Raw genomic sequence first — 27,707 nt, 5'->3', positions numbered from 1 at the left:
CCCGCTTGTGGTGAAACCTTTGGACATTTTCTCCTGGTTTATTCGGAATTTCACTGGATAAATTGGTGGAGAGTGAGACAGTGGGGAAAAATCCCCCACCAGTGTATGGAGCAGTGGACTAGAAGTGGCCGTGTAAGGAGACATAGTCAAGCAAGGAAACGCGTGCAGAGCACAGGAAAGCATGGCGGAGTCACAGGATCCTGGTGCGGTGGCACTGTGGTTGACGGTACAGCTGGTGAAGTTCTTTGAGGAGAGCTTCGCCAAGCTAAAGATACGCTGGAACCGATTAAAGCATTGGTCGGTCGGGTGGAACAGGGTCTAGAAACCCACGGACAGGCGATTCAGAAGATGGAGGAAAAGGTGACCGAGCAAGAGGACCATTTAACCACTTTGGAGGTCGAGGTGGAGCTGATGAAGGACCACCAGAAAAGGTTGCAGGAGAAGTTGGAGGACTTGGAGAACAGGTCCAGGAGACAGAACCTGAAGATCATCGGCCTCTCTGAGGGCAGTGAGCGTTTGAACGCGAACACTTTTGTGGCAAGTATGCTGGAAAAGCTGATGGGAGATGGGGCGTTTACGCAGCCCTTGGAAGTGGACAGAACGCATAGAAATCTTGCAAGGAAGCTGCGAACGAATGAACTGCCGAGGGCGATGGTGGTGCGAATGCACCGGTTCCTGGACAAGGAACAGATTTTGCGGTGGGCCAAGCAGGTACAGAGTTGCATGTAGGAGAACTGTGAGTTTCTCAAGTACCAGGACCTGGGCGCGGAACTGGCCAAAAGGCGAGCCGGGTTTAACAGGGCAAAATCGGCACTCTTCAAGAAGGGGGTGAAGTTCGGGATGTTGTATCCAGCGCGTCTTTAGGTCACGTTTGAGGGCCAGGAACTTTATTTTGAATAACCGGATGAAGTTATGAACTTTTATCAAGGACAAAAGGCTAGCAGGGGTTAAGGTCACTGAACCCTAGGGAAGGGCATTGCGGTGGTGATTTGGTCAAAATCACTTCGGTGTTGTTTAATATGCAGTGCTCTCTGTAACAAGGGGTTATTTTTGTTGCCCCTTCCCTTTTTCTTTGGTTTCCGTTGGGATAAGATGTTTGAGCAGCTGCTCAGAAATGTAAAGTTAATTCTGTTCCATTGGAAGTTGGGTGGAGGGATTGGTTTCTACTGTTTGTTTACTGGGGACTGTGATGCTTTGAATTTGTATGACCGAGCCGGGGGGGGGGGGGGTGGAGGGAGAACAATGGGGAGATAGATTGTCTGGTGCCAGGGGCGGAAGCTACCAGGCTAGATAGGTTAGGAATTTAGACTTTAAACTCGTTAGAATTTAGAAGGATGCGGGGGGGGGGGGGCGGTTCTTATAGAAACATATAAAACTATGAAGGGAACAGATAATATAGATGCGGGCAGGTTGTTTCCACTGGCGGGTGAAAGCAGAACTAGGGGGCATAGCCTCAAAATAAGGGGAAGTAGATTTAGGACTGAGCTTAGGAGGAACTTCTTCACCCAAAGGGTTGTGAATCTATGGAATTCCTTGCCCAGTGAAGCAGTTGAGGCTCCTTCATTAAATGTTTTTAAGATAAAGATAGTTTTTTGAAGAATAAAGGGATTCAGGGTTATGGTGTTCCGGCCGGAAAGTGGAGCTGAGTCCACAAAAGATCAGCCATGATCTCACTGAATGGCGGAGCAGACTCGAGGGGCTAGGTGGCCTACTCCTGCTCCTAGTTCTTATGTTAGCTAGCTCACGGAAGCACAGTTAGCCGGTGATAAGTTTGATATGGGGGTTGGGTTTCTGGTGCTGTTACTAGGGGGAAGGGAGGAGTGGGGGAGAGCTGCTCTGCTGACGGGGGAGGAACTGTTGCTCGGGGACAAAAGGAAAGACGAGGACGGCAGAGGCCCGAGGGCGGCCCGAGGAGGCGAGAGACACTAGCTGGCGGCTGGCCCAAGAAGGGTGATGGCTAGTCGGCAGGGGGTGGGGTAGGAAGCCCCCCAACTAGGCTGATTACTTGGAACATCAGAGGGCTAAATGGGCCGGTTAAGAGGGCTTGTGTGTTCGCGCATCTGAGGGGATTGAAGGCGGACGTGGAAATGTTACAAGAGACACACCTAAAGGTTACAGACCAGACCAGATTGAGGAAAGGGTGGGTCGGCCAGGTATTCCATTCAGGGCTGGACTCTAAGACCAGAGGGGTCGCGATCCTGATTAACAAACGGGTGGCATTTGAGGCAGGGCGAATCGTGTCTGACGCGGGGGGCAAGTATATTATAGTGAGTGGGAAGCTTGAGGGGATGCAGGTGGTACTCGTGAATGTATATGCACCAAACTGAGATGATGTGGAATTTATGAGGCGGGTATTAGGTAAGATCCCGGACCTAGAGTCACATAATCCGATCATGGGATGGCCAAGAGCGAAGGAGTTTTCTTTTTTCTCCCATGTCCACAAAATATATTCTCGGATCAATTTTTTTATCCTGAGCAGGGCATTACTGGCGGGGGTGGTTGATACCAAGAACTCAGCAATCGTGGTGTCGGATCGTGCCCCACATTGGGTGGATCTACGGGTTAGTATGCAGAGAGGACAGCGCCCATTACGGAGGTTGGATGTGAGGCTATTAGCAGATGAGGCGATCTGTGGGGGGGGGGGGGAAGTAAGTCCATCCAGAACTATCTGGAAATAAACGACAAAGGGGAAGTCTCGGCAGCAACAGTGTGTGAAGCTCTGAAGGCTGTGGTTAGAGGGGAGCTAATTTTGACACGGGTCCACAGAGAAAAGGTGGAACGAGCAGAGGGATAGGTTGGTTGGAGAGATACTCCTGGTGGATAGGAAATATTTGGAAGCCCCGGACGCGGGACTACTGAGGAGCAGCGGAGGTTACAGGTGGAGTTTGTGCTGGTACCTACAGGGAAGGCGATGGAACAACTGAGGAAGGCAAGGGGAGTGGTGTAGGAGTGTGGGGAAAAGGCCAGAAGAACACTAGCACACCCGCTGAGGAAAAGGGAGGTGGCCAGGGAGATAGGGAGAGTAAAGGACAGAGGTGGGAATGCGGTCCTGTACCCAGTGGGAGTGAATGAGGTGTTTAAGGAATTTTATAGCAAGTTATATGAGTCGGAACCCCCGGCTGGGGTGGAGGAGATGAGGCAGTTCCTGGGTCAGCTGAGGTTCCCGAGGGTGGAAGAAGAACTGCTGAAAGGGCAGGGAGCCCCAATTGAAATTGAGGAAATAATGGAGAGCTGGAGGTCATGCAGTCGGGCAAGGCCCCGGGGCCGGACGGCTACCAGGTGGATTTTTACAAGACGTTCGCAGAGCTATTGGGCCCACTGCTGGTGAGGGCATTTAATGAGGCAAGGGAGCAGGGTGTCCTCCCACAACAATGTCGCAGGCCTCGATCTCATTGATTCTGAATTGGGAGAAGGACCCGGAGCTATGCGGGTCATACAGACCAATCTCCCTATTGAATGTGGATGCCAAACTGCTGGCTAAGATACTGGCCACAAGGGAAGAGGATTGTGTCCCGGGGTTTGTAAAGGGTAGGCAACTCACAGCCAATGTTTGAAGGCTCTTAAACCTTATCATGATGCCCTCGGGGGGGGGGGGGGTGGTAGTGGTTGCGATGGATGCAGAGAAGGCCTTTGATCGGCTGGAATGGAATTGTTTGTGGGAGGTGTTAGGAAGGTTTGGGTTTGGTCAGGGCTTCATTGATTGGGTGTGGTTGCTGTACCAGGCACCAGTAGCGAGCGTGCGAACGAATCGGCTGATGTCGACTTTTTAAACTGCGCCGAGGGACAAGGCAAGGGTGTCTTCTCTCCCCGCTGTTGTTTGCTCTGTCCATAGAGCCATTGACCATCGCGTTAAGAGCTTCGAGGAACTGGAACGGCCAGGCTGGGGTGGAGCATCGGGTTTCGCTTTACACAGATGACCTGCTGCTGTACATTTCGGACCCGTTAGAGGGGAGGGGGGAGGTTATGCGGATCTTAGGGGAATTTGGCAGGTTCTCGGGGTATAAATTGAATGTGGGGAAAAGCAAGATCTTCGTGATCCAGTCGAGGGGTCAGGAGAGGAGACTGCGAGAGCTGCCGTTCACAGTGGTGGGAGGGAGCTTTCGCGATCTGGGAATCCAGGTGGCACGGGAATGGGAGACATTGCACAAGTTAAACTTGTCCCTTCTTGTAGAGCAAATGAAGGAGGACTTTAGGAGATGGCTTAGATAGGGTGGACGTAGGGAAGTTGTTTCCATTAGCAGGGGAGACTAGGACCCGGGGGCACAGCCTTAGAATAAAAGGGAGTCACTTTCGAACAGAGATGAGGAGAAATTTCTTCAGCCAGAGAGTGGTGGGTCTGTGGAATTCATTGCCACAGAGGGCGGTGGAGGCCGGGACGTTGAGTGTCTTTAAGACAGAAGTTGATAAATTCTTGATTTCTCGAGGAATTAAGGGCTATGGAGAGAGAGCGGGTAAATGGAGTTGAAATCAGCCATGATTGAATGGTGGAGTGGACTCGATGGGCCGAATGGCCTTACTTCCACTCCTGTGTCTTATGGTCTTATGGGACATGCTTGTGCTGTCACTGGCGGGGAGTGTACAGACCGTGATAGTGGCGGGACCCCCAGATTTCTATTTGTCCTTCAGTGTCACCCCATTTTTATCCCGAGGGTCTTTTTTAAACGGGTGAATAAGGTGATTTTGGGCTTTGTGTGGGCGGGTAAAGCTCCACGAGTGAAGAAAGTGTTGTTGGAGCGTAGTCGGGGGAGAGTGGGTTGGCGCTGCCGAACCTTTGTAACTACTACTGGGCGGCAAACATAGCCATGATAGGGACCGGGCACCATGGGGGATACAGGACAGGGTAGTTTCTAGGACATGGGTGGGAGAGAGGAACGTATCAGATATCTTCAAAGAACTTATGGAGTCGGAGGAAACTCAGATAGAGGAGCTAAAGTGCAAGTGGGAAGATGAGCTTGGGGGAGAGATAGAGGCGGGTCTGTGGGCGGATGCCCTAAGCAGGGTTAACACATCCTCATCATGTGCCAGGCTTAGCCTGATACAATTTAAGGTAGTCCACCGGGCACACATGACAGTGGCTAGGATGAGCACGTTTTTCGGGTAGAAAACAGGTGTGCGAGGTGCGCGGGAACCCCAGCACATTCCCGAAAGCTGAGAGGGTTTTGGCAAGGTTTTGAACAAAGAAAATTACAGCACAAGAACAGGCCCTTCGGCCCTCCCAGCCTGCGCCGATCCAGATCCTTTATCTAAACCTGTCACCAATTTTCCAAGGATCTACTTCCCTCTGTTCCCCGCCCGTTCATATATCTGTCTAGATGCATCTTAAATGATGCTATCGTGCCCGCCTCTACCACCTCCGCTGGCAAAGCGTTCCAGGCACCCACCACCCTTTGCGTAAAAAACTTTCCATGCACAACTCCCTTAAACTTTCCCCCTCTCACCTTGAAATCGTGACCCCTTGTAATTGACACCCCGACGCTTGGAAAAACCTTGTTGCTATTCACCCTGTCCATACCTCTCATAATTTTGTACACCTCAATCAGGACCCCCCTCAACCTCCGTCTTTCCAACGAAAACAATCCTAATCTACTCAACCTTTCTTCATAGCTAGTACCCTCCATACCAGGCAACATCCTGGTGAACCTCCTCTGCACCCTCTCTAAAGCATCCACATCCTTCTGGTAATGTGGCGACTAGAACTGCACGCAGTATTCCAAATGTGGCCTAACCAAAGTCCTATACAACTGTAGCATGACCTGCCGACTCTTGCACTCAATACCCCATTCGATGAAGGCAAGCATGCTGTATGCCTTCTTGACCACTCTATTGACCTGCGTTGCCATCTTCAGGGTACAATGGACCTGAACTCCCATATCTCTCTGTACATCAATTTTCCCCAGGACTCTTCCATTGACCGTATAGTCCGCTCTTGAATTGGATCTTCCAAAATGCATCACCTCGCATTTGCCTGGATTGAACTCCATCTGCCATTTCTCTGCCCAACTCTCCAATCTATCTATATTTTGCTGTATTCTCTGACAGTCCTCCTCGCTATCTGCAACTCCACCAATCTTAGTATCATCTGCAAACTTGCTAATCAGACCACCTATACCTTCGTCCAGATCATTTATGTATATCACAAACAACAGTGGTCCGAGCACGGATCCCTGTGGAACACCACTAGTCACCTTTCTCCATTGCGAGGCACTCCCTTCCACCACTACTCTCGGTCTCCTGTTGCCCAGACAGTTCTTTATCCATCTAGCTCGTACACCCTGAACTCCATACTACTTCACTTTTTCCATCAACCTGCCATGAGAAGCTTTATCAAACGCCTTACTGAAGTCCATGTATATGACATCTACAGCCCTTCCCTCATCAATAAACATTGTCACTTTCTCAAAGAATTCTATTAGGTTTGTAAGACATGACCTTCCCTGCACAAAACCATGCTGCCAATCACTGATAAGTCTATTTTCTTCCAAATGTGAATAGATCCTATCCCTCAGTATCTTCTCCAACAGTTTGCCTACCACCGACGTCAAGCTCACAGGTCTATAATTCCCTCGATTATCCCTGCTACCCTTCTTAAACAAAGGGACAACATTAGCAATTCTCCAGTCCTCCGGGACCTCATCCATGCTCAAGGATGCTGCAAAGATATCTGTTAAAGCCCCAGCTATTTTGTCCCTCGCTTCCCTCAGTAACCTGGGATAGATCCCATCCGGACCTGGGGGCTTGTCCACATTAATGCCTTTTAGAATACCCAAAACTTAGCCCTTCCTTATGCCGACTTGACCTAGAATATTTAACCATCCATCCTTAGCCTCAACATCCGTCATGTCCCTCTCCTTGGTGAATACCGATGCAAAGTACTCATTAAGAATCTCACTAAGGCTAATGTCCACGATACTTAAAACACGGGTGGTGCCGAGTCCAGAGGTGGCGATCGTTGGAGTGTTGGAAGAGCCGGGAGGCCAGGGGGCGAAAGAGGCCGACGTTTTGGCCTTTTCCTCCCTGGTAGCCCGGAGACTATTAATGTGGAGGGACTCGAAGTCCCCAAAATTAGAGACCTGGGTTAGTGACATGGCTGGGTTTCTCAGTCTCGAGAAAATAAAGTTCGCCTTAAGAGGGTCAATGTTCGGGTTCACCCGGAGGTGGCAGCCGTTCGTCGACTTTCTCGGAGAAAATTAAAAATGTCAGCAGGTGCAGAAATGTAGGGGGGGGCGTGTTAGGCTATTGTTTCATTGATTGGGAGTGCGAAGAACGTGATAGGCATGGAAATGTTTTATATACCATGTTTATGTTGCTGTTATCGTTATTATTATAAAATCTACAAATACCCTAATAAAATGTTTTTTTTTTTAAAAACTTCTTACTGTGCTGACCCCAGTCCAACGCCGGCATCTCCACATCAGTTCTTCCCTAACAGCACTGTGGGTGTACCTACACCACATAGAACATAGAACATAGAAAATACAGCACAGAACAGGCCTTTCGGCCCACGATGTTGTGCCGAACCTTTGTCCTAGATTAATCATAGATTATCATTGAATTTACAGTGCAGGAGGAGGCCATTCGGCCCTTTGAGTCTGCACCGGCTCTTGGAAAGAGCACCCTACCCAAACTCAACACCTCCACCCAACACCAAGGGCAATTTTGGACATCAAGGGCAATTTATCATTGGCCAATTCACCTAACCTGCACATCTTTGGACTGTGGGAGGAAACCGGAGCACCCGGAGGAAACCCACGCAGACACGGGGAGGACGTGCAGACTCCGCACAGACAATGACCCAAGCCGGAATCGAACCTGGGACCCTGGAGCTGTGAAGCAATTGTGCTATCCACAATGCTACCGTGCTGCCCTTAAGAACAAATAAATCTACACTAGATCATTTTACCGTAATCCATGTACCTATCCAATAGCTGCTTGAAGGTCCCTAATGTTTCCGACTCAACTACTTCCACAGGCAGTGCATTCCATGCCCCCTGGGTACTCTCTGGGTAAAGAACCTACCTCTGATATCCCTCCTATATCTTCCACCTTGCACCTTAAATTTATGTCCCCTTGTAATGGTTTGTTCCACCCGGGGAAAAAGTCTCTGACTGTCTACTCTATCTATTCCCCTGATCATCTTATAAACCTCTATTAAGTCGCCCCTCATCCTTCTCCGTTCTAATGAGAAAAGGCCTAGCACCCTCAACCTTTCCTCGTAAGACCTACTCTCCATTCCAGGCAACATCCTGGTAAATCTTCTTTGCACCTTTTCCAAAGCTTCGACATACTTCCTAAAATGAGGCGACCAGAACTTTACACAGTACTCCAAATGTGGCCTTACCAAAGTTTTGTACAGCTGCATCATCACCTCACGGCTCTTAAATTCAATCCCTCTGTTAATGAACGCTAGCACACCATAGGCCTTCTTCACAGCTCTATCCACTTGAGTGGCAACTTTCAAAGATGTATGAACATAGACCCCAAGATCTCTCTGCTCCTCCACATTGCCAAGAACTCTACCGTCAACCCTGTATTCCGCATTCATATTTGTCCTTCCAAAATGGACAACCTCACACTTTTCAGGGTTAAACTCCATCTGCCACTTCTCAGCCCAGCTCTGCACCCTATCTATGTCTCTTTGCAGCCGACAACAGCCCTCCTTACTATCCACAACTCCACCAATCTTCGTATCGTCTGCAAATTTACTGACCCACCCTTCAACTCCCTCATCCAAGTCATTAATGAAAATCACAAACAGCAGAGGACCCAGAACTGATCCCTGCGGTACGCCACTGGTAACTGGGATCCAGGCTGAATATTTGCCATCCACCACCACTCTCTGACTTCTATCGGCTAGCCAGTTCGTTATCCAACTGGCCAAATTTCCCACTATCCCATGCCTCCTTACTTTCTGCATAAGCCTACCATGGGGAACCTTATCAAATGCCTTACTAAAATCCATGTACACTACATCCACTGCTTTACCTTCATCCACATGCTTGGTCACCTCCTCAAAGAATTCAATAAGACTTGTAAGGCAAGACCTACCCCTCACAAATCCGTGCTGACTATCCCTAATCAAGCAGTGTCTTTCCAGATGCTCAGAAATCCTATCCTTCAGTACCCTTTCCATTACTTTGCCTACCACCGAAGTAAGACTAACTGGCCTGTAATTCCCAGGGTTATCCCTAGTCCCTTTTTTGAACAGGGGCACGACATTCGCCACTCTCCAATCCCCTGGTACCATCCCTGTTGACAGTGAGGACGAAAAGATCATTGCCAACGGCTCTGCAATTTCATCTCTTGCTTCCCATAGAATCCTTGGATATATCCCGTCAGGCCCGGGGGACTTGTCTATCCTCAAGTTTTTCAAAATGCCCAACACATCTTCCTTCCTAACAAGTATTTCCTCGAGCTTACCAATCTGTTTCACACTGTCCTCGCCAACAATATCGCCCCTCTCATTTGTAAATACAGCAGAAAAGTACTCGTTCAAGACCTCTCCTATCTCTTCAGACTCAATACACAATCTCCCGCTACTGTCCTTGATCGGACCTACCCTCGCTCTAGTCATTCTCATATTTCTCACATATGTGTAAAAGGCCTTGGGGTTTTCCTTGATCCTACCCGCCAAATATTGTTCATGCCCTCTCTTAGCTCTCCTAATCCCTTTCTTCAGTTCCCTCCTGGCTATCTTGTATCCCTCCAATGCCCTGTCTGAACCTTGTTTCCTCAGCCTTACATAAGTCTCCTTTTTCCTCTTAACAAGACATTCAACCTCTCTTGTCAACCATGGTTCCCTCACTCGACCATCTCTTCCCTGCCTGACTGCACATGGACTGCAACGGTTCAAGAAGGCAGCTCACCACCACCTTCTCAAAGGCAATTAGGGTTGCGCAATAAATGCTTGTCGAGCCAGTGATGCCCAGGCTAATCAGGTTCCAAAATTGCTGTCAATATCTGATCGGAGATCTCATTGGGATCTACTCGAACACTATCATCAATATCTGATCTCGGGATATATTGGGTTTAACCTCATTATAATCTTACCTTTAAGGCCTGGACGTCGGGTCTTGTTGGGTAGGAGAAGGACACATTACGGAATTTCACATCTCCTTTCAGTTGCTCAACTACCAGCTTCCCATCAGTGGGAACACTGGATTTCCGGTCCAGATATTCAAAGACTTTCTCTGCTGCTCCCACTGAATGAATCATCTCGGAGTACATGTGAACCAAGGTCTGTTCAAATTGAGAGAAAGTAGCATTAATCTGAATGTAGCCATTCACTTTCCCACAGGGAAAACTGGCATCAAACAAGAACACATGAAAACTCAGACTCCGCACACTACACCAGCAACGCATGGAAGCATATACACATGCACACATGCGCTGATACATGGAAACACAGACAACACGCACGCATCCACATACATTGCAATAACACATGGCAGAAGTAGGAAGTAACATACATACCACACAAGTGCCAGGCTATGACCATCTCCAATAAGAGAATCTAACCATCGCCCCTTGACATTCAATGCCATTACCACCACAGAATCAATCCACTATCAACATCCTGGGGGTTACCACTGACCAGAAACTGAACTGGAGTAGCCTTATTAATACTGTGATTACAAGCACAGGTCAGAGCTAGGAATCCAGCAGCAAATAACTCACCTCCTAACTCCCCAAACCCTGCCCACAATCTACAAGGTACAAGTCAGGAGAAAAATGGAATATTCCCCACTTGCTTGGATGAGTGCAGCTCCAACAACAAGGGAAATGTATGTGTGTTGGATGGGAAGGCGCAGGGACAGAAATGCAATGTACAGCCATTAAATAGGAATCTAAAGGGATGGGTTGGGAATGTGGAGGGATGAAGAGTGACGTACAGGATGAATACAAATATGGCCAATTCAGAAAGGAATTAGGCAGCAATCAGGAGAGATGGATTGGGAACGTACAAGGATGAGCCAAGATGCCACGATAGAAATCCTCCAGCTTTCATTTATTTCCAGCTCATATTGTGATGATTGTCGGAATTTCAGATATATTTTGGATTATATGTACCTGGTGCAGAAATGGTTAAAAGCAGTTAATGTGTGGATGTATCTGCTGCAGTATATAAATATCCCAGTTTGAAAGACAGGCAGACCCTGTGGCTATAGAGGGGGTAATCAAGGGATTTTGAAAATGAAATCATCCTTCTCATTCTTATTTCAAACCATGCTTATGTTTCCAAGGAGAGGCCTAATGGATTTTTGGGGAGTAGATAATTAGAGACATAAGGGGCAACATGATGATACAATGGTTAGCACTGCTGCCTCACAGCAATAGGGACCTTGCTTTGATTCCGACCTCAGGTGACTGTCCATGTGGAGTTTGAACATTTTCCCTGTCCGCGTTAATGTTCCGATTTCCTCCCACAGTCCAAAGAGTGCAGGTTAGATGGACTGGCGATGCTAAATTGCCCCAAAGTATCCAAAGGTTGAGTGGGGTCACGGGACTAGGGCAGGAGATTGGGCCGAGGGTGGGGTAGTCGTTCGAAAGGACGGTGCAGACTCGATGGGCTGAATGGCCTCCTTCTGCACTGGAGGGATTCTCTGATCTGTAGGTTTTCAGGGGGGTAAAGAAGATGTAATTAATGAGAGGAGCCAGAGGTTGACGCAGTCAGGTTTTGAGTCCGGCAGTTTAGATTTGGCTGTGAACCGAATAGCAGCTTCTGGAAAAAGCTGTGGTTTGATACAGGCAAGAATCTGTAGGCTGTTTCCTGAAGGATCTCTCTCTCTGTCTCTCTCCCAGGCATCTCAATGCAGCAAATTTTCCTGTGTTTGCTAACTGTATTTCAAGTGGGCTTGACCCAAGATGGGTTTTGCTTGACTGGAGATAAAGAAGTTAAGTTAGGAGTTCAGGTTGTTTCATTTTGTTACGCATTGTTTAACTGGTAATTGTAAGTTATATTTTCTGCGCTCTTAAAATTAGTTTAATACTGTGTTAATAATAGTTCGTTTTAGTATACCATATCCCTATTTGTGCATGGAGTCACTCCTGGAGTGAAGTATTGTTTCCTCACAGTCTTACAAATTAAAAAATATTGCCGTTTCTGTCCAGTATCACAGCAACTGCTGGGGTCTGGTCTGAGATCAGAACAATATTAATGCTCTGAGCCTAAACTGTGCATTGGAGTAATTCAGGATTCCCCAGTCCATGCTCAACATGCTTCAACTGAGAAGAGAATGGATAACCGTAACGTACTGTGGGACTAAACAAGAGACCTCTGCAGCAAACTAACAATTCAATAAGAAGTCCACCATAACGGCAATAATAATAATAATAATAATAATAATAATAATAATAATAATAATCGCTTATTGTCACAAGTAGGCTTCAATGAAGTTACTGTGAAAAACTCCTAGTTGCTACATTCCGGCACCTGTTCAGGGAGGCCGATACGGGAATTGAAGCCGCGCTGCTGGCATTGTTCTGCATTACAAGTCAGCTGTTTAGCCCTCTCTGCTAAACCAGTGTCTAAGGAGGAAGAGTTTAAACTTACCCGCACGTTTTCGCCAAAATTCATCTGGTACATTATGAAAGCGACCAGATTCCCACTGCTCATCTGTCTGGTGTGTATCAGGTACTGTCCATAGTATAACATAATCACCTGCATAGCAAGCTGTACGTGCTGGAGAAACAGACACACAGGAAACCATTAGGGCAGATTGAGGTACCGAACAGCCCCCTGTCCACAGTGAGCGGAGAGCGTCGTGAAGGGGGGGGGGGGGGGGTGCAGATACAGAACTACCCACCCTGTAGACATTACACACTGCAATTGAGTTTTCATGTCTATGTTTCTGAGTAACACACTGTTGAGATGATGACAACCTGGGTCAATGCCCAGATCAGGGGTGACTATTTACTGAGCGGAGCAGCTGGGATATACATGGGGAGTGAGATTGCCCTGTCACTTACCCTGTGACACACTAGGTACACTGCTCTAACAATATCCCGTTTGGTCTTGAGTTGGTGTGTAACCTGGAGCTTCTCCTCAAAGAGTTCGGACTCCTCGGTCTCAGTGGCAAAACTCCTGACCGTTCTGATCCCTGAAACAATCTCTCCGGCCAGTTGGTTTGACTTCGCGATAGAATCCTGCACATCCTGAACCAGTTTCTGTCCCCAAAACAAAACATAAATCAATCGTAATACAATTCTCACAGACTGAGGCCTATCACAGTGGCCTCTCAGTGAAATTAATTTTCTAAAAAGTGCGAAATGTCAACATTTTGGTTGAGGTAGAGAGGGGGATCTGGAGATACAATTCATAATAGCAACGCACATTAATAAAGCACGAGGAACAAAAAGCAAACCAAACAACGGGTTCATTTCTACAGGGATGAATTGAAAAGAGGTTTTGTTAAACTTCAACTTCAACCTTAATTCTATCATGTTTGTATCCTGTGTACCACTGTTGGCATGTGGGTGGTGCGCAAGTAGAATATCAAAATAAACAGCCATACAAATAGCGTGCGGTAGGTGCAGGGAACAATCAGTGACTTTACGCACAAACGTGGGCAGACGGACAGACAGATGCACAAACACATATACAGTCATAGATGTCTGCAGACATATTTCAGATGAAATTTGATGGGACAAAATACATCTAAGTGAGTAAATAAACAGAGGAAATATACATAATGGTAAAAATTTCAAAAGAACAGAGAGCATTTGTGTTCCAAATGCACCAATCATTGAAAGGAGAGACAAATTAACAAAAGCTTAAAGAAAGCACCTGGAGCAACTGCAGCCTGTTGCATTGCTGAGTGTGTACCTACCATGTGATACTTATTATACAGTTCCTGAATGACTATGGTGAGGGGAGACTCGAAAAACATTAAGATGGTGAGCTGCCACGACAGGGAGAACATGAAGAAAAGGATCCCGACTGTCTTCACCAAACTTCGCAGGAAGATGTTCACATTGGCTGCGATGGAACGGCTCATGAGTGCGGTGTCAGTGGAGAGGCGGGAGGTGATATCACCTGAGGGATAAGACACAATACACATGAAGACATTCGTGTCTGTTCAATATTGACATGGATAGTTGTACCTTTGTGTGGTGTATCTTCACACCAATGCCTTTTTTTAACTCTTCAAGGAATAGTGGGAGAATTGGTGGAAGGATTTCGAGCTGATTATCAGCCCGTTGAACCATGGTCAATAGGGCGTTGAACCCGAACCCAGAACGTCTGGTCCAGTGATACTGCCACTACCCACTGTGCGAAAAGAGCTCCTACACACAGGGATAGTAATGGCATTACAAGAGTGTTACTAACTATGATGTTACAGACTGTTCATGGTAAACAGTAGTGAGAACAAAATATGCTGTATAAACTCAGCATATCTGGCAGCATCTGAGGAGAGAGAAACAGAGGGCCCGATCTAACCGAATAGGAAGAGTCCCATAACAAGCGCATTTAGCCAGGTGTTTACTGGCGTTCACAGCACCAAGAATCACCATGCTATCTACCGGGATTCTGGTTCTATTAAGGGCCTCCCATCAAGGCCGCACTTAGTCCTGTTTCCTGCACTGAGGAGCTCCACTCGCCGGAACTCCTCAGTGCAGGAGATCGGGAGCCATTTTTAAAATGGTGTTCCAATCTCTCGACCACCCGTGACTCCTGAACCCCCCAAAGGCCCACCTCACCTATAAGTGGGTCCTCGGGCTCCCCCGCAGCCCACCGACGCAGGACACTCCCAGACCTGATCCCAGTCATGGGAACAAATGCCACTTGACACTGCCAAGCTGGCACCCTGGCAGTGCCATCTGGACAGCTAGGCAGTGCCAGGCTGGCATCCAGGCCAAGGTGCCCGGGTGGCACCACAAGTGCCTGCCTGCCTGCCCAGAGGGTAAGCACCTTGGGGCTTCCGACACCCCACGAGTGCTGTTCCGACTGGTCCCCGTTTGTGGAGACCAGCACTGAATAGTGCTGGCCTGAGACGAAGGGGTTAGATTTCAATGCCATAGGTAGATTATGGAAGATCATATTACAGTGAGACTAGTTCTAATATGCAGATTTACAAAATTGTGTTCCCACCCATAATAGGTGTGATTCAGATCGCAACATCATGTTAGATCTTGGGAGGTGTGGCAAGCCTGGTAGATCCCGGAAGAGGGATCTCCTGGCATCTACCGGCCGTGCTGTCATTTGGGCACAACGTGGTCGCTAGATTGCACCCGGAGTAAACGTTTTGGATCCAAATAAATTCTGTAAGTTCTGTTGAATGGCAATTTGGTCTCGAAACGTTAACTTACTCTCCACAGATGTTGCCAGGCCCTCTGCATTTACCCAGCACCTTTTTTTAAAATTTCAGATATCCAACATCTCAGTGTTTTGCTTTTATCTGAGAATTATTACAATGTAGTGATTGCGAACAGTAATATTGCAAGGTGTACCGTATGAATAGCAATATTAGTATGTTCATTAGAAACATTAATTGGAGTGATTTCAAACAGAAATATTAGAGTGAGTTCATTATGAACAGTAATATTTATTCTGTATTTACAATGAATCATAATGTTTGTGTATTTATTATAATGTGATGTTACAGTCTTCATACTGTGGGTGGCAAGGTAGCACAGTGAGCACAATTGCTTCACAGCTCCAGGGTCCCAGGTTCGATTCCGGCTTGGGTCACTGTCTGTGTGGAGTCTGCACGTTCTCCCAGTGTGTGCGTGGGGTTTCCTCCGGGTGCTCCGGTTTCCTCCCACAGTCCAAAAATGTGCAGGTTAGGTGGATTGGCCATGCTAAATTTCCCTTAATGTCCAAAAAGGTGAGGTGGAGTTACTGGGTTATGGGGATATGGTGGAGGTGTGGGATTGGGTGGGTGCTCTTTCCAAGGGCAAGTGTAGACTAGGTAGGAAGAATGGCCTCCTTCTGCACTGTAAATTCTATGATTCTATGATAACAAACAGTAATATTATGTTTACAAACTGTAATATTACAAGGGTCATTTGGAGGCAGTTCACTCGGTTGATATGGGGGTCTTATGAAGAGAGGCACTCTCTACTTCGATGAATGAGGGAAGATCAATTGAGATATATAAGATGCTAAATGGTATGGTTAAAGCAGACGTGGAGCAGATGCTTCTTCTTGTGAGGCATTCTAGAACAAGAGGTCACAGTCTCAGGATAAGGGGCAGCAAACCTTTTAAAACAGGGCTGAGGAGAAACCAATGGGTTGTGAATCTGTGGAATTTGCTACCCCAGAGGGTGTTGGATGCTGGGACAGTGAGTAAATTTAAGGAGGAGTTGGACAATTTTTAATTCATGGGTTGCCGGGTTAGGGAGAACGGGCAGGATGGTGGAGATGAGGCCATGATGAGATCAGCCATTGCCGTATTGAACGGTGGAACAGGCTCGAGAGGCTAAATTGCCTACTGCTCCTAGCTCTTATGCTCTAAGAAAGAACTATTCTGTCCAATTCCACCTTCCAGCTCTTGGTCGGAGGCCTGTAGGTAACAGGACCCCAAGCACAAATCTGATGTTCTTGATTAATAAAGGGATTTCTTGATTAATAAGTGGGTTAGGAGTTATGGGGAGAAGGCATATGGGGGAAAGGGTATGAGAAAAATATCAGCTATGATCGAACGGTGGAGCAGGCTCATTACAATCGGTAATATTACAGTGTGTTAATTACAAATATATTACAGGGTGACCATTATGAACAGTAATATCTAAACAATTATGAAAAGTAATGTTTGTACATTTAGTGACATTAGTTTTCATAACAAATAGCAATATTAGTGTGTTCACTACAAACAGTAATATTAGTGCTTTAGTGTATTCATTACGAACAGTAATATTACAGTGTATTCATTACGAACAGTAATATTACAGTATATGTACATTACAAACTGTAGTATTACACTGTTCATTACAAGCTGTAATATTACAGTTGGTTCATTACAAACAGTAATATTACAGTGTGTTCATGAGAACGAGGAGCAGGACTGGGCAATTCAGCCCCTTGAGCCCGCTCCACCATTCAACAAGATCTTGGCTGATCTCATCACAGCCACAACTCCACTTTCAATAATCCTTCAACCCATTACTAATTAAAAATCTGCCTATCTCTTCCTCAAATGCATTCTTACAAACACTATTAGCAATATTAGTGTGTTCATTATAAACATTATTACAGTATGTTCATTATGAACAGTAATATTAGTGTGGTCATTATTTGATGATGAAAACATTAAAGCATAGCGATCACTCAATGTAATGTGACTTATTAACATTCAAGTTGCTTTGGGCTCCCCCATTGGACTGGTGGTGGGTATGGGGGCGACGCAGGCGGGAAAGACCCCGGGCCCAGAAGGGTTCCCAGTGGAATGCTTCCAGGGTGAGGCCCCTGCTGGTGAGGGCGTTTAATGAGGTGAGGGAGGAAGGGGTGCTCCCCCTATGCTGTCGCAGGCCTCAATCTCCTTAATTTAAAAAAGGGACAAGGATCCGGAGTAGTGTGGGTCCGACAGGCCAATTTCGCTGTTTAATGTGGACGGCAAGTTACTGGCCAAGATCTTAGCCTCAAGGATTGAGGACTATGTGTCGGGTTGATAGGCATTTGCCGGTCAACATCAGGCAGCTGTTAAATGTTATTGTGATGCCCCCGGAGGGGACGAAATGTGGAGGTGGTGGTCGCCATGGATGCGGCAAAGGCTTTTGACCTGGTGAGTGGGGCTACCTGTGGGAGGTGCTGGGGCGGTTTGGGTTTAGTCCAGTTGTTGTATCGGGCGCCAGTAGTGAGTGTGCGAATGAACCGGGTGAGTTCGGAATATTTCAGGTTGCATGGGGGGATGAGGCAGAGATGCCACTCCCCCCATTGCTCTTTGCCTTGGCGCTGAGAAGGTCAAGGGACTGGTGGGGGATAGTGCAGGCCAGGGGCAGGGGTGGGGGAGGTGGAGCATAGGGTCTCTGTGCGCGGACGATCCGTTGCTCTACGTTTCAAACCTTTTGGAAATTATTGGGGGTGTTGTGGGTATGTTGGAGGAGCTCGGCAGGTTTTCAGAATATAAACTGAATATGGGGAAGAGCAAGGTTTTTCTGATTCAAGCGAGGAGGCAGAAGATCATAGTTCATAGAATTTACAGCGCAGAAGGAGGCCAATCGGCCCATCGAGTCTGCACCGGCCCTTGGAAAGGGGACCCTACCTAAGCCCAGGCCTCCACCCTATCCCCACACCTCCACCCTATCCTCGTAATGCCACTGAACCGTTTTTTGGTTCCATGGCCAATCCACCTAACCTGAGCATCTGTGGACTGAGGGGGGAAACCGGAGCACCCGGAGGAAACCCACGCAGACACGGGGAGAATGTGCAGACTCCACACAGACAATGACCCAAACCGGGAATCGAACCTGGGACCCTGGAGCTGTGAAGCAACTGTGCTGCTGGAGCAGGGGGGGAGGGGGGGGGGGGGGAATGGGGGCGAGCTTGGGTATTCAGGTGGCGTGTGGGTGGGAGCAGCTGCACAAGCTGAATCTGGCTCGGTTGGTGGAACAGATGAAGGGGATTTTCGGAGGTGGGTGTGCTCCCGCTGTCATTGGCAGGACAGGTGCAGTCGGTGAAGATGACGGTTCTCCCGAGGTTCTTGTTTGTGTTCCAGAATCTCCCGATCTTCATTCCAAAGGTTTTTGTAGGAGGGTGAATGCACTGATTTCGGGTTTGTCTGTGCGCGTAATGCCTGCGGGTAAAGAAGGTGCGACTGGAAAGCGGTCGGGAGGTAGGGGGGGGGTGCGGGGGTTAGCTCTCCCAATTACTCTTGGGCGGCAGAAATAGCATGGTTAGCAAGTGGGTAGTGGGAGAGGTGTCGGTATGGGAGCAGGTGGAGGTGACCTCTTGCAAAGACACGAGTTTGGGGGCACTCTGCCTTTCCCGCCAGCCAGGTACTCCACAATCCCAGTGCTGGTGGCGGTCCTGAGTGGCGGGAGCACCCGGAGCTGGAGGTGGTCTCATTTTGAACATCGACCTGTGGGAATCATAGGTTTGTTCTGGGGGCGGCTGGAAGGGGGGTTTCGGGGGTGGCAATGGGCAGGGTTTGAGAGGTTTTGGGACCTATTGGTTGGAGGCAGCTTTTCCGAGCTTTTGGGGGGGGGGGGGGGGGGATGTGGATGTATTCCAGGTGAGGGACTTTGGCAGATACCGTCCTTTCCTCACCTGCCGCCCAGGGGCTACAGGACAAGGTAGTGTCAAAAGCATGGGTAGGTGACGGTAGATTGTTGGAAATTTATAAGGAGTTGATGGATTGGGAGTGAATTGTAAGTGGGAGGAAGAGTTGGGAAGGGAGGTGGAGGCTAGGGTGTGGGAGGGGGCTCTGAGGAGAGTGAACGCATCCTTGTCGTGTGCTAGGCTTAGCCTTATTCAGTTCAAGGTGGTCCACAGGGCACATATGACTGTGGCCAGGGTGAGCAGGGTTTTTGAAGGGGTGGAGGACAGTTGTGGGAGATGTGCGGGCGGGTCCACAAATCATGTCCACATGTATTGGGCCTGTCCGAAGCTTGGGGGATTCTGGCAAGGGTTTGCGTTTGCCGACGTCATGTCGGCGCAGGCTGGGAGGGCCGAAGGGCCTGTTCTTGTGCTGTAATTTTTCTTTGTTCTTCTTTGTTCGCTGTTTTGAAGGTAAAGGTGACCCCGAGTCCAGAAGTGGCGATCTTTGGAGAGTCAGAAGACCCGGGAGTCCGGGGGCGAGAGAGGCCGATGTCTTGGCCTTTGCCTCCCTGGTAGCCTGGAGACAGATCTTATTGGAATGAAGGGACTCGGGGCCGCTGAAACCAGGGGTGTGGGTGAGTGACCTGGCAGAGTTCCTCAGGCTGGAGAAGATAAAGTTTGCCTTGAGAGGCTCTGTGGAGGGGTTTGCCCAGAGATGGCGGCCGTTCATCGATTTCTTTGAGAACAGTTAAGATGTCAGCCGGGGAGGGGGGGAGGGTTTGCGGAGCAGGAGGGGAGTTAGGTATTTAGTTGGTTTGATTATTTGCAGCCCGATTGGCTTGTTTTGTTTTATAGTTGTGTTTGATGTGTAAATATATAAATGCCTCAATAAAATATTTGTCAAAAAAAACATTCAAGTTTCTAACTGCATTAGCATTTCATTCTGAACAGCTGCATGAATATACGAGGGCTGTGTTTCTCTTCTTACCCGTCCGAGTTGCCTCAAAGAAGCCAATTTCCTGCTGTACCAGGTTAGAGAAGAGCTGATTTCGAACCCGTTTGTTGAGACTGTACATGGTGAACATGAAAAGTCCTCCCCGGAGACCTGCTGAAATGGAGCTGCAAGAAAAATTCCCCCAGTCAGAAAAATTTGACAACGGCAGGATAGGAATTCCTGCGTTACACTCTGCACATTCCCCGTGAACCCGTGAAATTCCTGTATTAGACTTTCCCATCGGAATACCAGAATGGTCTTTTAAATACAGATCACCTAAGTGGGTGATCCATCTCAGCCCCCTAGCCCCCTCCGGAGGGTCCCAGTATCACAGATATCAGTCTTGAGCCAATTGGATTAATTCCACGTAATATCAAGAAATGGCTGATGGCACTGGATAATAAAAAAGGCTACAGGCCCTGACAAAATTCCGGCAACTTGTGCTCCAGAACTTGTTGCGCCCTAGCCAAGAGGTTCCAGTACAGCTGCAACACTGGCATCTACCCAGCAATATGGAAAATTGACCAGGTGTGTCGTGTACACAAGAACCGCCCCATCAGTCTGCACTCATTCATCAGTAAGGTGATGGAAGGGGTCATCAACGGGGCAATCAACTGTACGTGCTTCGTATCAGTTGTTACGGTGCAGAAGGAGGCCATTCAGCCCATCATGTCATCAAACGATCATCATGGCTTCGTGCCACTCCCTGGCAATTTCCCCATACCCCTGAACATTGTATCTGTTCAAGTAATTGAATTGTGCCTGAATGCCTTAATTGAACCTGCCTCCACCACACTTCCAGGTTGTGCATTCCACACCCAAACCACTCGTGAGAAAATACTTTTTCACACATCACATTTGCTTCCTTTGTGAATCAATTTATTTTTGTTGAAATATTTTTATTCAGATTGAGTTTTTTTACAGAGTTTACAGAAAGAGACCATGGGCTGGATTCTCCGCCAGCGGGATGCTCCGTTTTGCCGGCAGCCCGGAGGTTTCCCGATGGCGTGGGGCTGCCCCACAGTGGGAAACGCCATTGACCGGCCGGAGTAACGGAGCATCCCGCCGGCGGGATGATACAGAAATGTGCCGCGGCAGAGAATCCAGCCCCATGTATTTACATAGGAATAACCCCCGAACTCCCCTCCCCATCGGATGGCTCGCCCTCCCTCTCCTCCCCCTCCACTGTTTAGGTGTTCCTCTGGCTTCTTGACTTATTTTGCATTTTTACAGGGTTTTGCTTGTTTACTTATGTCAGCCCCAGCAGAATAGCCCCTCCCCTCTCCCTGCCCCCCCCTTCCTTTCCTTCCCCTTCCTGTTCTTTCGTGCTTATGCGGTCCTCCCCCTCCTCTCGCTCTATTGGCTGTTGGCTTCAAACAGGTCTTGGAACAAGTTGGTGAATGGCCCCCATGTTTTGTGTGTAGCCAGTTAAAATGGCTAACTCCCGATTTAAAATGGCGAATGGCAAAGGCTGATGGGAAAGTCAGCCAACAGGACACAAACGAGCAGCTGCAGGTTGAGTGTGTATTTACCTCTGGAAAGGCCAGACAAGATCGATACCGGCAACCATCAGCATAACAAAACACCAGCCATCTGCATATTAATGAGCAATCCCCGGAAACAATGAGCAACATTTAGACACATAAAGCAAAACCAGACTCTTCAGCGCCAGCAGAAGCCGACACAAAAGGAGGTGAACGACCACCTCAGGACCGCCCATCGATCAGGGAACCGCTCCTGCATTGGAGAAAATCGAACCAAGTGATTGGGACAAAGTCCAATCACTTGGGACCAGGTACAGGGTCCACCCCGAAAGGCAGGAAGCCCCTGGGAACTATAAGAATCAAGCCCAAGTTCAAATCATTCTTCTTGACCGGGTCACTCAGCAACGCGAACCAACCCTTGACAGTGACCGGTTCAGCCGCCGCCGATATCCAGTAAGTCTTACAGGGATACAGTAACGCTCGCTACGAGATAGACGCTCCTAGCTACCAATCTGTACCAACTTCGAATCCCGCAGGCTCAGAACCCGAATGAAAGGCCATTCGTTTCCCTGACCTGGTGGGCCAGTTCCAAGTTAAGTATGGGCCTGTTAGTCGTAGAAGTAGCTTAGACGTAGAATTTATGCATGAGTAGTGATTACTGTGTATAATAAATGTGCTTAGATTTAAATCTTACTAAGCGGTGTATTGGATTATTGATCATTACTCGGACTTGAACCACGTGGCGGTATCAGAAAGATACCTGGCGACTCAAGAGCAAAGGTGATAAAACAGAGCAATTAAACTGAGGCAAAAGTTAGCTACATGTGGCAGCCTCTTCCGACTCTCGGATGGTGAATTTGATTTTCTCCAGTTGGAGAGGTCAGACAGCCAGTCTGCAGCTTTGGGTGGTGCTGCCGATCACCAGCCGAGCAGGATTCTTCGGTGGGCGATTAGGGAGGCAGGGGCAAGGGCATCGCTCCTCTCCCCCGTCATAAAGAGTTCTGGCTGGTCAGATACTTCAAAGACTGCCACTTCTGGGGCACGGCTCCACCCTCACCACCACAGCCTTAGACATTGCTTCAAAGAAGGCTGCCCAGTACCTGACTGTTGGATTCAACAATTATAGAGGGGGTCCTTTCAGAGATATAGGTAAAATATACTGGAAAATAAAATAATTCTTGAAATTTACAGAATCTGCAGAAATATGATCAAGTGATAAAAATTGGCTAAATTATTGAATCTTGACCATGACTGTCTACAAATGTTGCAAAGATGTACTGTAGAGAAGCAATAAGAGGGTACATTCAACAAATTTGCAACAATCATGACATGACTAGACCAGATGTGACGTAGGGAGTTTGGCAGTGGGACAGGAGGCATGAGAATCATACGATATCAAAGAAAGGATAATTAATTGGAGAAATTTACTAATGTCTAATTAACCAACCACCTGTTAAGTGACTGACACTTTCCTGAACGAATCAAGGGGGGGGGGGGGGGGGGTGTCAGCTGAGAATGAGAATCAATGAAAGTAAATAAGGGGCTAAACCATCGATAAGGATTCCCTTAAGAATGTGATCCGTATGACTGATTGGTAGAAGAATTTTAGCCTTCCGAGATTCTTGAAGCATTCGTGAAAATTACTTTTTTTAAAAAAGCCTTTTGATGAAATGACTTTTAATTTGTAAATCTGGAGTTTTACCTTGAAGCTTTTTGCTTTCATTCTTCAGTATTCCAAGGACTTTTCAGTGTACTCTCAAAAGTTTTTTGATTTAATTTTGTGCAAATGTACCAAGTTAATTATTGAAAATATAGAGTGCTTTGTATACCTCTTCAACCGGACTGAGTGCCTTATCCTGAGTAAGAGCCAAGAGGATCTTTCACCGACCAATCTGGCACATGCCCAGAACAGGTGGTTGGCCGGGCCTCCCTGGCACCATTCACACTTGTCCTCCACCTACGAGAAGAACCTGCTTGTTCAGGTTCTAGTTAGTTGTGCACTGTGCACCACTTTCAGTTGTGTGCCTTGCACATGGAGGTACCGTTGGCCCTGTTCAGTGCTTCGCTTCAGAGTCCCCAACTTATTTCAATCGCTAGTTCTTCCTCTCATTTTTCCCTGGACATGTCTTATCCAGTGGGGAGCATGCCCCTTTTAGCAGTCTTCCGTACAGGTCCCCGCCATTCCCTCCCCTCCCAGATTGCCAGCATCTAGTAGTTCCTCTAAAATTGAGTGCCTCGGGGTCTGTGGGTATGATGTCTCCTTGCGGAGGAAGTTCTTTATCTGTAGGTGTCGCAGTTCGTTTTCCCATTGGGTGGTTGTAGTTTTTCTATCAGTTCCTCTAACATCTCTAGTCTGTCCTTTGTATAGAGGTCCCAGCAGTCAGCGACCCCCCCGTACTATCTCCACCTCTTAAGATTGGTGTCCATCATGGCTGCGGTTGCCGATGGGGGCCATGGTGACATTTCGGTTACACCAAAATGCTGTCTCATTTGGTTCAGAATGTGGCTACCACCACTGGGCTCGTTGAGTGCTTGGCTGGCAGGGATGGGAGTGCCGCCGCGGTGAGGGCTGGGAGGGTCATCCCTGTACAGGAACTCTCCTCCATCCTCACCCATTCTGTTTCCGGTTCTTTCACCCATCCCCTCACTCTTTATGCTGTGGCTGCCCAGTGGCAGCATTGAAGGCTTGAGATGTCCAGGCCCCTGGTCCCCAATGCTTCATTTTCTCTGGAGGACCTTTTTGGAGATGTTTGGGGATTCTCCCACCCCGCCCCGACACAAACGGCATGATCATTTTGTCGACTGAGTTAAAGAAGGCCTTGGGGAAGTAGATCGGTATGGAACCTGGACACCACGTTCATCTTGATTGTCTGCACCCTCTCCACCACGGAGAGCGGGAGTGTGTCCGATCTCTCTAGGTCCTTTTTAACCTCCTCCACCAGACTGGTCAGGTTCCGCTTATGGATCCGTGTCTAGGTCGTGGGCAATTTGGATCCCCAGATAGCAGAATTTGCATTGGGCCTGCTTGAACTGTAATCCCCCCAGCTCTGCCCCTCCCCTTTTGGGCTCACAGGGAAGCCTTCATTCTTGCTCTAGTTGAGCTTGTAGCCCAAGAAGGCTCCAAACTCTCTCAGGAAGTTCATGATCCCTTCCATGCTGGTTTGTGAGACGAGATATAGAGGAACAGGTCATCCGCATAGACGGAGACTATGCGCTCTGTCTCCTCTTCGGATTCCCCTTCCAGCTTCTTGCCGCTCTGAGGGCGATCAGCAACGGCTCAATTGCCAAGGCAAGTAGGAGCGGGGACAACGGGCATCCCTGCCTTGTGCCTGTGCAGCTGGAAGTATTCAGAGCTGGTGGTGTTGGTTCGTACGCCCGCCATGGGGGCGTTGTACAGGAGGTGAACCCTGTCCCCAGCCCAAACCGCTCTAGTACCTGAATGAGGTACTCAACTCTGTCGAAGGCCTTTTCTGCGTCCAGGGAGATGATCACCTCTGGTGTTCTCTCCGCGGGTGGAGTCATTGTCATGTTCAGCAGGCACCTAAAGTTCACTATTAGCAGTCTACTCTTGACAATACACGTCTGGTCTTCTGTGACCACCTCTGGTACGCAATTCTGCAGTCGTCTGGCCAGGATTTATGAGAGTATTTTGGCATCCAGATTGAGCAGCGAAATGGGTCTGTAGGATCCGCGTTCATTTGGAATTTTGTTTTTCTTGGGTATCAGCAATACGGTGGCATTTGCTAAAATTGGAGGCAGAGTGCCCCTCGCTAGTGACTCTGCAAACATGTCCGATAGGTGCGGGGCCAGTGCTGCTGTTAATGCTTTGAAGGAGTCCACCAGGAATCCGTCTGGTCCTGGTGCCTTCTCCGTCTGCATGGAGCTGATCCTCTCCATGACTTCTCCCAGTTCTAGCGGTGCTTCCAGTCCCCCTCCTCCTACCTTCCCCCACAACTGGCATTCCAGTCCATCAAGGAACTGTGACATCCCAGAGTCTCGGGAAGCGGGGGAAGCGGAAGGGGGTTGGTTAGTAGGTGTACAGTCCCCGGTAGAAGGCCTCGAATGCTTTATTGATCTTTTTTGGATCGGCTACCAGTCCGCCTTTGCTATCCTTACCTCATTTCCCTCATGGCTGCCTGCTTTCTCAGCTAGTGGCTGGCTTTGTCTCCGTGTTCACAAATGTTACCCCATGTCTGGCAGAGTTGGTGAGCTGCTTTCTTGGTTGATAACAGATTAAAGTCCACTTGTAGCTTCTTCCTCTCCGCCACAAGCTCTACGTCGAGGCCACGGAGTGCCGTCTGTCTACTTCGAGTATGGAGTCGACCAGTTGATGCCTAACCACCCTCTCTTTCCTGCCTCTGCGCGCCTTGTAGGCGATAATTTTTCTCCGATCACAGCCTTCAGCGCCCCTCAGAACGTTTATGGTGAGACCGTCCCATTCCGGTTGTGAGCTCTGTACACGTCTATGGCCTGTGATATTTTCGGCCAAAAGACCTCGTCAGCCAGGAGGGGCGTGTCCAATCTCCACAGGGGGTCCTTGGATACGGCCCATCTCTAACCTCATATCCATATAGTGTGGAGCGTGGTCAGAGATTACCATCGCAGAGTATTCCGCTATTACTATCCCTGGAAGCACCGATTTCCCCACCAGAAAGAAGTTGATTCGGGTATGGAACCTGTGTACTTGTGAAAAAAATGAGAACTCCTCCTCTCCCGGGTGCATGGAAATCCATGGGTCCACTGCCCCCATCTATTCCATAAATGTTCCTAGTTCTCTAGCCACGTTAGCCGTTTTTCCCGTTTTGCGATTTGACCTGTCAATCAGCGGGTCCTGTACACAAATTCCCATCCTATGACTAATCTGTGGGTGTCTATGTCGGGAATTTCCACCACAGTCTTCTTGATAAACTCTGTGTCGTCCCAGCGACGCGTACACGTCCAGGACACCGCTGACCATGAAAGTCACAGCTTCCAAAGTCAGATCAGTCTTCTTGAAAGTGAACCCTCAGAAAGCAACGGATCCTGCCGGAGTCCCTGGTTGTGCACTTGGATCCTGGCGACCTGAATTGAACACTATTGTCTGGATGAGTGGATGCGTGCAGGTCCAGCAACACTTGAAGCTTGATACCATCCAGGACAAAGCAGCCCGTTTGATTGGCACCATTTCCACACATTCAATCCCTCTACCACCAATGCACAATTGCAGCAAGGTGTACCATCTACACGATGCACTGCAAGAACTCACCAGGACTGCTTAAACAGCATCTTTAAAACCATCTAGAAGACCAAGGGCAGCAGATACCTGGGAATCCCACCACCTGGAGGTTCCCCTCCAGTCACTGTCTGTGCGGAGTCTGCACATCCTCCACGTGTGTGCGTGGGTTTCCTCCGGGTGCTCCGGTTTCCTCCCACAGTCCAAAGATGTGCAGGTTAGGTGGATTGGGCATGATAAATTGCCCTTAGTGTCCAAAATTGCCCTTAGTGTTGGGTGGAGGTTTAGACCTTGGGTGGGGTGCTCTTTCCAAGAGCCGGTGCAGACTCAATGGGCCAAATGGCCTCCTTCTGCACTGTAAATTCTATGAAAACTATGAAGTCACTCATCATCCAAGCCCACTACACACTAACCACTCCACCAACCTGCCTTTCAGAGCCATCTTTACCCCATGCAAGAATCAATTTTGTGTACATATGTATGTCCTATGTTTTTTCATGTATGGAACGATCTGCCTGGACTGTACGCAGATCAATACTTTTCACTGTACCTCCGAACACATCACAATAAATCGAATACAATTTCATCCAATCCTCATGCCAACCCCATTCTGCTCTGACATTCCTCATCCCGATTCCTGATAGTCCTCATCCCGATTCCTGATCGAGGGACACACAGGAGGACACACAAGATCTCAGGGGGGCGGGGGCAGGGTTCACAGGAAAGAACAACCAGTCTCTTTGGGAATTCTCACCTTCCCATGGAGGTCATAAACATGTACGATATGGCGATGAGGAACGCTCGATGGTCATAGCGGGAGCT

The 27,707-nt window shown here is 48.4% G+C and overlaps 1 protein-coding gene across 1 annotated transcript in view; it reads right to left on the bottom strand.

The window, feature by feature from the left end:
• The window catches only part of LOC140390095 (ABC-type oligopeptide transporter ABCB9-like), a 48,553-nt gene extending 20,852 nt beyond the window's left edge, over positions 1 to 27,701 (bottom strand). Inside the window, exons 1-6 of the mRNA XM_072475001.1 lie at positions 27,640 to 27,701; positions 20,184 to 20,314; positions 13,827 to 14,032; positions 12,967 to 13,164; positions 12,551 to 12,679; positions 10,048 to 10,236 (exon numbers count right to left, since the gene is read on the bottom strand). Of these exons, the coding sequence (XP_072331102.1) occupies positions 10,048 to 10,236; positions 12,551 to 12,679; positions 12,967 to 13,164; positions 13,827 to 14,032; positions 20,184 to 20,314; positions 27,640 to 27,662 (876 nt within the window). The 5' untranslated portion in view covers positions 27,663 to 27,701. The remainder of the gene's footprint in view (positions 1 to 10,047; positions 10,237 to 12,550; positions 12,680 to 12,966; positions 13,165 to 13,826; positions 14,033 to 20,183; positions 20,315 to 27,639) is intronic.
• Positions 27,702 to 27,707: the final 6 nt, after the last annotated feature.

The sequence above is a fragment of the Scyliorhinus torazame genome, chromosome 14, assembly GCF_047496885.1.
Source record: "Scyliorhinus torazame isolate Kashiwa2021f chromosome 14, sScyTor2.1, whole genome shotgun sequence".
NCBI lineage: Eukaryota > Metazoa > Chordata > Chondrichthyes > Carcharhiniformes > Scyliorhinidae > Scyliorhinus > Scyliorhinus torazame.
The sequence above is the reverse complement of the archived record's forward strand: the minus strand, read 5'-3'. Positions and strand labels throughout refer to the sequence as shown.